Source organism: Diachasma alloeum, unplaced genomic scaffold (genome assembly GCF_001412515.2).
Source record: "Diachasma alloeum isolate Michigan unplaced genomic scaffold, Dall2.0 Dall_scaffold_00326, whole genome shotgun sequence".
Lineage (NCBI taxonomy): Eukaryota > Metazoa > Arthropoda > Insecta > Hymenoptera > Braconidae > Diachasma > Diachasma alloeum.
The window spans coordinates 331,825-342,157 of record NW_021680465.1 but is presented as its reverse complement, the minus strand read 5'-3'; the positions used below and the strand labels follow the sequence as shown (position 1 = coordinate 342,157).

The window sequence follows — 10,333 nt, the reverse complement described above, 5'->3', positions numbered from 1 at the left end:
CAACTGCGTGAAACACACAGTAGTATGAAACTTCAACTGCGTGAAATACACAGCAGTATGAAAATTCGGCTGCGTGAAACACACAAACTTCACGCATGCGTGGAGTGTATGGAGTGTACGGGAGTGATTCACGCAATGGTGCGAATAGTCACGGCCTAAAAAATTGCGTCAAATTGTCATTGTTGCGTGAATTGTCAACAAAGCTCATTTCCAAATAATCAAAATGATTTCTTCCTGATTACCAAAATCGGCAGATTAAAACGATTATTCCCGCTCTTCCGCTGGCGGTATTCGTCTCCCCCCGGTGCCTACCCAACCTCTGGAAGAGCCAAGTTGGAATAAAATGCGGGAGAGTGCAGTTCGAGATGGGTGGAAGAGAGAATGAAGAAGAAAGGGTGGAACGGGAGATGAGAATGAAGCGACTGGGGTTGAAAACGCCGGCAACGCACCAAACTCCAACGACCACGCGAGAGGAAAGGGGATGAGAGCGCCCTCTCTCTCTCTCTCTCTCTCTCTCTCCCTCTCTCTCTTTCTCGCGACGAAATGCCGGGGAATGGCGGAGGAGTGCGCGGGAGAGAGGGCGGAAAGGGAGAAGGGGGTGGGGTTTGGAATCAATACCCGGTGTGTGAGGAGGGTGGGTGGGATAATGCGGTGGCTTGACGAGACTCGAGAGCCGGAGGATGGGGCGGATTCTTCGTCTTTTCTGTGTAGCATACCCACTTTTTTTTACGTTTGTGCGACTTTACTCTCTTGGCCCGTGTGACTTTCCAACTTCCGCCACCTCCCAACCCCCCTTTTACGTTCTTCTGATTCTCTGCTACGTTTGTTACTGTCGACTTTTTCATGGGCTCCTCTTAGCTTTCATTTTTCATCGAGTTTTTTTTAACGGGGATTGAGGGAATATGGGGAGTGGGAGATCGGGGCTTTTTTGGAGAGACTTTTGGGGTTGTTTCGGTGATTGATTTCGATGCGGAGAGATGATGTAATTCTTGGATTTGTTGTTTTTAGCGTAGGGAGAGATACGGATGGCAAATTTTTCATGTGAGATTTTTCATTTGATATGGAATTTAGCGAGTGAAGCGGGGGTCGAAGTGTCAGATCTTGGATTTTTCCAGGGGAAAAGTCAAATTTCGCCAAAATCGAATTTTTTTCGCCAAGTGAATGTTGATTCCGTATTTATTGGCCTCTCTAATGCCAATGAAACCCTCGGAGGCACCACAAATGTCGAAATAAAAAATTTCAGGTACATTTTTTGAAGAGTTTTATCAAATTATAGTTACACTGAAATTTTAATGTAGACATTGAAATTAAATTTTTTTTGGGAAAAAAGTTTTCTAATGAAACTGACAATTTGAGTTCAATTATTTCCTGAAAATGCATCAAAATTAAAAATTTCATTTAATTTTTAGCGAAATCTGAATTGTCGACATTTTTTTTCATCCCTAAGTTGATTTCAATGTTCATAAAATTTGAACAATTCTTATGAATACTCATTGCATTAAAATTTCAATGGAATGTAATGCACAACTCAAATTCAAATTGCTAGTATTAAATATGCAGCTGCAGCTGTTGCTAAAATTTCCGAAAAATTCCTAACAGTGTATCTTTTAATGTGTACACACACCATCTATTTTCAGAGGAAATCGCAGGAGGAGGGGAATCCCACTCCTTTCTCATCTCGTTTCTGCCACCACTCGACTCTACTCGCCAACAGGTCGAAGCTATCCGAGTGGTTTAATAAATTACGATAAATACCAGAGTTGAATTACGCAATTTCATCGTGATCTCGTTAACTCCAGTAATTATGGCCGTTTTTATTGGTTTCGCCTTGTGGCAATCGGTGGGAAGAAAGTTATTTGTGTTGGGCTGTTTATTTTTGGAATTGGTTTGTTTTTTTGGCAGGTTTTGCTTGGATTGGCGAGTTATGGAGTAATCAGTGTCCAACTATTGGGTTATTTTGATGACATTCGGGAGTAATAATCCATTAATTTTTTTATTTTCGTTACTACTTCTTATTTTTTAATAAACGAGAAGGATTTCTCAAATTGTTTGCTTGAATTCGCTCATCAAGAGAGGATTCGACGTACTTTTACGACTTGAAAACTCTTTGGTTCTGCGGAATTTCATCGGAGAAAGAGTAAAGTCCAACGGTTCGATTGTTTTGATGACATTCACCAGGAAACTCCCCATGAGGTGGAAGATTTGCTGACGTATTAGTTACTCATGAATATTTATTGTCTAAGTTTATGTGGGGACATCCACTATTAGGAGAATATTTCAAAATAATATTTCGGAACTAGAAAAGTTATTATCTAGGAGATGATAACTTTTCCCGCAAAATGATGAATCGGAATACATCAATCTCGAGGTTTTTATTGATTGTCTAGATGTCCCAGAGTGGTTTTAAAAGAAAATATTAGATTTTTTACAACTGACGAAATGTTCTCGCGACAGTTTTATTCGCTATTGGAAAAAACGGGGAGAATTGAGTTGTTCTGTTACGTTTCACTATATATTGACCGATGGAAATACAATTGACGATGTAATCGATAACATTTGACGCCCGTTATCAACCAGAAACGATAGAGAGAAGTTGATTTTTTAAAAATACAGTCCAATTGCTGAATCAGAAGTTTTATTCAATATTCATTGCGTGTGAAATTGATCGTTCTCTATTTATCATCTGAATATTCAATGGAATTATCCCAGATAATTACTCAAGAGGTAAATTGAAGAATGATTACCTTCACATTTGACCTGAGAAATAATAATTATCCAGTGGCATAAAAAAATCAACTGACATATAGGAGACATTTTCCCTCGCATGTGTAACACGCTCAACATGGTAATGCGGTTCCATATAAGAGGTAATAATGTATGAGCTAGATGACCCAAAAAGGTCCAATTAACCGGTGAAATTAAGAAAGCAACAGTGAGGTTTAATTAAAACCCAATAATCCTCGGACATTTCTACATTTCGGTCTTTTCTAGTTATTTATCGATCGTGCCTGATCATTTGTCATGAAAACCAGACTATAAACTATTAAAATACTCGATGGAATATTTCGAAAGTGCAGCATATGAATTTAACCACTGAAACAAGCTTCTCAGTTCTATTATTGAACGAGTTTATAACAAAAATTGTGAAATTCACATAAATTCTAGTTTTTTCACTTTTCGAGATTAGGATTGGACATCAATACTTTCGTTGAAATCTCATTTGACTTTAGGTTATCTTAATTTAATTCTGCTTTCTAAACTTTTAGGAAACAATTTTCAATCCGAAAAAAATTGAAATTTTGCTTTTCAGACGAAGACAATCTCCAAATCTATTGGATGTCATTAAAAAAATCGATAGACTTCTTTGGAATTTTGATCGCATTATAGTTCCACGGAAATTTAAAGAAATTTTTGCACTAAACGCATTATTCTACAGAATGACATTTTTTCTGAGTGAAAGTTGTAAATTTCAGTTTAACTAACCCACGAAAATTGGGTTAATAAACTCTTGAATTTAGACAGCTAATTGAAAATTCAGTGCAGTTCCCTTAATATTCATGATTTTTTTTTTTCAAATTTCTTTCACCCCATTTAATTGAAAAATTTGATGATTGAAAATGATTAAATCTATAGTGTCTGTACCAAACTGCAAAAGATACTAGGATATCCTCAACTTGAAAATTCAAGGAAGTTGGTGAATTCTCGTCGGGATTTAATGGAATTGGCACTAAAACTTGAAATTTAATTTCATCTTGAGGGATTCCTCAAGGGCAAAACGTCTCAGTGATGATGATTTTTCATGCGACTCTCCTAAGATCATCGTCTTCCAGTAATTACCATACGAAACAATCCTACACAGTCTGCATGACGAATCGAACCAGATAGGTTAAGTATAGAAGTCACTGTAAGTCTCTCCTTAAAATTCATCACATGAAGGTACGCCACCACGGACGTTACGATGGTATATATAAAAAGGGGGAGTGGGTGGGAGGGGGGGGGAAGGGAAGAGAGATTTGAATTATGCAACGTCGCGTCGGAAGAGAAACGGGAGGTCTCGTCGACTGTGCGCCTCGACGAGTGCAAAAAAAACTAATAAAAGAGAAATAAAAAAATGAGAAAGCAGGGTGAAAAACATGTCTTTTTCCATCGAGAAAAGCAACAAGATAAAAAGTCCAAATAGTTGGGTTGTGAGCATATTTTCCAGTGCACTCGGACCCATTGAATATTTCTAGTGAATCGATTCCCCCGGGGAACTTGAGAGATATATATTTTCCAAGGAAGGTGGATTTGCTGAAAGGAATCGAGTCGGTTTGACGAGCTCTGAAGAAGTATTCAAGGTTTCTCGAATGCGGAAGTCACGGTATGAAGGATGAAAATGGTCTAGTGACCTTCGATTCACTTGTCAAAGAATTTAATGCGAGCGATGGAAAAAAAATTCATTGTGAGATTGAGGTGATTACTGTTTAAAAATTTTTGACTTAAATTTCGGAGACTTAATTTAGTTCCACTGACATTTCAAGGAATTTCGTCCTTGACAATTCGAAATTTTATGGAAAATTTGATGGAAACTGATTACTTCAGTTCAATTATTTCATGAAAATAATTTAATAATTTAATAAATATTTCAGGAAAATTCAGGTAAAAATTTTCTTGAATTCTGAATCAATTGAAAATTCGTGACTGCAATCGGCTGCTCGAAAATGTAAAATTTCATAATTTTTTTTCCTAACTCAAATTCAATGTCACTCTTTTGAAAATTATTAGTCAACTGTCCATGAAATTAAAAATTTTCAGTCCAACAGTGCTGTGCAGTAATCAGAATATCCCATATTCGTACATTTTTTAATTATTTACTCGTGTTTTCCATTACAATTTAATTTTATTGAATTAAATTTCACATGAATGCTAATGACAAGCCTCTCCATGCATGGGAAATTTCAATCTGAATATTTAACATTTTCTATTTTATCCTCTATTTTTTTTCAAGGGGAAAAGAGCACCAATGAAAAATTATTCAACACTGCAATGAAATTAAGCAAATGTGCTAACCGATTAGAGGCTGGATAATCGATCTCATTACATACGCTGCTCTCTCTACGGGAGATAGCAGGCTGTGTATACTTGTTACATTATAAGCCGCGTGTGTTTCACCTACGCATATTTACAGATCACCGTGTGCGATCAGCCGTACGCTGACAGTCTACTTTGCACGATAAAAACGTTTTGAACCGTTTTATAGTCTATAACACACAATCTTCATGGATTGATAATCTTATCGTTAACTATCTTAATTTGACCTCGGCATTCTTTGGTCTGAGTGAAGTAATAAAAACTTGGAATTTAAGGGCTAATTTTCAGACGACTATTGACGCAGAACTGTTCGTTTCCTATTTTTTCTCAAATTTATTCATGGCTTTTGATAATTTTTTTCAACGTTCCCATTTTATAAATGAATAATGAAAATTGGTTCTTTATGAATTATTCATGATACAAATCGTAATTTCCCGAAATTTTAATTTTTTAATTGTTCTATTAACTTCTTTAAATTGAAATTTCATGGAGAGTTTAGTAGCAATTTTTAGGAAAATGACATTAAATTCGGTTTAGAGAGAAAAATTCCCCGATTTTTTTTAATTTTCAAACAAAACATGAATGTTAAGTACCAAATAACGTAGAATTTTCAATCAATTGAACATTGAAGAATATATTCACCTGAATTTTCCTTGAGACTTCCCATCGACATTTCCCTGAAATAATGAATTTTCAACGACGATATTCCTTGAAATTTCAGCCAAAAAATGTCTACAAACTAGATGTCATTACTCACGACATGTAATACTCCTCATTAACACTCCCTCATTTCCCAAAATAATGAAAACAATTTTTCCAAATTATTTCTTCAAAAAAATGATCATCTCCATAAAATTAAACATTCTCCGAATAAATTCCACCCCCACATGAACCAATTATCCCCGCCCAATCCCCACGTCCCCAAAATAAAATCAACCCTCAAATGTTCCACTGTTGAGACCACCAGAGATCAATTGAAATGCATTACGAACAAAAAATTTTGTTTTCATCAATTCTTTTTTACGAGGTGCGGTGGACCTTGAAACCACGCTCGATCGGTCGCCTGAAAAGCCAAGCACTGTAATCACAAGAGCGAGTGCATAAAAAAAAACCTTAAAACAAAACGTATAGTAATCTCCGCACACTGGAGCGCCAACGAAAACAAAGACATCGTGGTCGGTAAGAACGACCAGTCGAGTATAAACAGAGACAGTGAATATATCCAGCCGCTTGGAGGGATATTACGTAATACCCTAGCAACGTTATAATACTCAATATCGAATCGACCTACAAATCACGAGAGAGAGAGAGAGAGACACTCCACTCTGGCTTTCCGCCTAGTCGCGCATTCCCGACACCGAGACGATCCTGCGAATCATCATCCCCTCCTGCCCCTCCCGCCGTCACCAGCTTGTTAAACACCGTCGCTATTATATTGTAAAAGTAATATTTGAGAGATTACCGCGGAAATTAATCCGTCAACAAATCAACTCAATTTCAGCCGAGTTTCATACAATTTTTTTTTCATCAGAAGACATTTTTTTTTGAACATCTTTGCGATCGCATCGTCAACATTTCAAGGGTCGAAAAATTGAGGATCTGAAAACTTGGAGTCAAATCAGGTTGACCAGAAAAGAAATCAAGAAAAGTTTCTGAAAGTTTTTCAAAAAAAAATTGTCTTCTGAAGAAAAAAAAAATTGTCTCCCTAAGATCTTCTTACAAAATGCCTTCCGAAAGGTTTTGAAATGGCTTCTCTGAAAGATTTTGTCTTCTGAAGAATCCTTTTGGGCCACCAAGAAGATCTTTCACATAAACTTCCGAAGATTATTCCAAGAATTTCGGAAAAATATTCGAAAGACAGAAATTTTTTACGCGATATATCTGAAAATAATACGTTATAATATGCATCGTTAATGGCGATGGATAAATTAAATTGTCGAGTGGATGTAATAGGAGCTATCGATTTATTAATGTCGTTTCAATTCACGCGGTGAAGTTTTTTTTCGTAATTTTTTTACTATGCGCTCGTTTTACATTTATGAGATGCATTATTTGAAATGCTTGGCATGAGTGGTATTCTGCGGATGTCATGTACACACAATATTTTTTTTGTTCATTATGTTGATGATATCAATGGAAAAAATGGCATTCGATTGAATTGTTTCTTTTTTTTTTTAAGTGAAATTTCAATTGAATTATTTTCTTCGGAATAAAAGGAGAACCGTTTGAATGATGAATCGAGAATAATTGATACGAAAAACCTGTTCTCATCGGACCACTGAATGAGCCTTTCGACTCCTTTGATACGCGAGAATTATGGGTTCCCTTCATCTATCGGGTGCCACCCGATTCAGGAAATAATCGAGGAAAGAGGAGACATATAAAAATGAGTTTGAAAGCAAGAGGTGGCTCGTAAAAGGATTATTAAACGAGTTTAAAAAGTCCCTCAACCGACGCACCTGTTGAGAGAGGCCCTGAGACAGGAAAAACGTTGGGTTTTAGATCGAGAAATCGGTTTCCGGACTCGAATGCGGAGGGACAAATACAAGTGGGGGATAATTCATTGATCGATTGTGCTGAAATGTTTTCATTTTGATTCACTTATTTATCGAGTTTCCTAGGATTCTCTTTACCTCCAGCGACGTGTGTCTGAGTGCGTGTTAAACTTGGGAAAATGTGGTTAAGGGGTTTCACAGACGGAACTCCATTCTGATTCAATTTGTCAGAGGAAAAAACCTCATCCGGGACATTTTTCCATCTGCATATCGATAACTACTGAGATATAACAATTTTTTTTCTTCATTCACCATCAAATTTACCATTTTACTTCAATTGAACAAAATTTTTCTTCAATGGACTCCAATGTTCCCTATTTTTCTTTCGAGGGTTTTACGTTTAGTGTTCACGTGATGAAAAATTATCTGCGAGTGAATCTCGTTTCTTTTAATTGAGAATGAAAGAATGAAAGCAGTGGAACGAGTACAGAGAGGGGGGAGAGCGGTAATTAATTAATCGATTTTGTTGAAACGTTTTTCTTCGGAATTATATGTTTATCGAGTTTCCTAGGATTATCTTTACCTCCAGCGACGTGTGTCTGAGTGCGTGTTAAACTTGGGAAAATGTGGTTAAAAGGTTTCACAGACGGAACTACATCCTGATTCAATTTGCTAGAGGAAAAAGCCTTCCCCGGTATAGTTTTTCATCTGTATATCGATAACTGCTGAGACATAAAATTTTTCTCTCCATTCAGCATTAAATTTGCCATTTTCCTCAATTACTTCAATTCCAATTGAACGAAATTGCTCTTCAATGGAGGATAATGTTCTCTATTCATATTTCTTTTCGAGGGTTTTGCGTTTAGCGTTCACGTGATAAAAAATTATCCGCGAGTGAGTCTCGTTTCTTCTGGTTGATAATGAAAAAATGGGGGAGGAAATAATTTTAGCGGTGTTACTTACCTTGACGGGGGCACGGAAGAGCGAGGAGGCAGAGGATGCGTGGGAATTGGCGTGATGATGATGGTGGCCGTGGTTGTGGTGGCCGTGGCGGGAGTCCGGACCACCGCCCGCCGCCGCCTGCTCTGCCTGGACCGACATCGCCGCGCGTGCCTGACGCTCACGCTCTCGAAGCCGGTCCCGGTCCACGCTGAAACAATTTGAAGAAAAAAATGTTGAATCTGGTCCAGATCATTTGTATTTGGGAAAATGAAAAAAGTGCACAATTTTCAGTCGCCAATAACGCGAAATCCGCTGAGTGAATTTCGACAATTCTTCTTTCATTTTGAAAATATTTTTTCGGAGATTAAAACGACCCCTGATTCATACAAATTGCACCATTGGTTCAGGAGATATTGATAATTTAAGAGGATCAGATCAATCGTTTTTTTAGTTTAGAGCGTTATTCTTAGTGCAATTAATTGAAGATGGAAAATTGTGCAAGAGGACTTCATCATTCATCATTTTGAAAATATTCCAAGATCGAGAGTCATTTTGACACATCTGTCAAGCAGTGATACGTCACGTGTGTGAAAACGACACGGATAAATACAGCAAAACAGAAGTAGTAACTCAGACTCGTGAAAAAAAAAGGAGATTACGTGGGCGATGAAGGGGGGCACGAGTTTTAGACGAGTGCGCGCGCAAAAGACGAGAAAGAGATACAGGAGAATTGAAGTTGACGCAATGAGTTGAAGTGAGAGAAAACAAGAATGAGCTGTCGCGTTTATTTTGAGCCATCGAGCGAAGGCTAAATACCGGAATTCTAGTCTCTCAGCGATTTCTCGATTATTCCACTCAGCAATTTGTCTTTTTCTGCCTTCTTAAACTATTATTTTTTGCACATTGTCAGATCTGCACGAAGTACGAGATATAATTAGCCAATTAACGTGAAACTAGTCGCGATGTGTAATTATGTTCCGCGATCGTGGAACAATTCAGGAGAAGTTTCTGATGAATATCTCGGAATCTCGTAATTTTTGGCTCAAATTTTCGGCAAACTTCGGAAAATGATATCGCGTTATATCTTCACTGGATTTTCTAATAATTTTGGCATTGAAAATCCAAAATTTCGTGGGAAAATCGGCGAAAACTGTGACTTCGAGGTCAATTATTCCACGAAAATTAATACAAAACAATGAAATTCGGATAAATTTGGTATTTCATTGATTCTTTTCCTTTAAATCAAATTCAATGTCATTCTCCCGAGGATTACCACTCAACCGTCCCTGAAATTTCAATGTTTTTCTGACAGTCCAAATAAGAGAGAAAAATTTTCCCTCAGACATGGTTTTTAATCTCATTTTTCTCCTCAAAAACGTCTTAAAAAATGTCCTCATCTCCCTGACATTCCGATATATTCCCCAACACTTCCCAATAGTCTTTGTATTCAATACCCCGATAATAGCCGATCTGTCTTTCGCCTCGACACTGACACACTGACACCAATCCCGCAGACCACGTAATACAAAAATAAAAACAACTAAAAAACGTCAAACGGCGCACCACCGAGAATGATGATGCGAATAAAAAGTTGATCGGCCTTGAGTTCCCTCTAAATCTTCAAGAATCGCAGAGGAATTGATAAAAAATTCATGAATCTCTGGTGCATAATTTTAATTATTCCCTTTTTTGTCATTCCTATTTTTTTCTTCATCATTGCAAACTGCGGGAAGTCAGCGAGTGTCGCCGAGTTAATCCGAGCATGAAAGCGAAGGATCCTCGGATGTTGTGTGGAGTGGAGGAAGAGAAAGGTGGATCGGTGGGGA

General features: G+C 37.4%; 1 protein-coding gene across 2 annotated transcripts in view; it reads right to left on the bottom strand.

The window, feature by feature from the left end:
- LOC107040274 (AF4/FMR2 family member 4) overlaps positions 1-10,333 on the bottom strand; it is a 106,240-nt gene that overhangs the window by 52,913 nt on the left and 42,994 nt on the right. For both annotated transcript variants that reach the window (XM_015260294.1, XM_015260295.1), the window contains exon 3: positions 8,529-8,715. In XM_015260294.1, the coding sequence (XP_015115780.1) occupies positions 8,529-8,715 (187 nt within the window). The remainder of the gene's footprint in view (positions 1-8,528; positions 8,716-10,333) is intronic.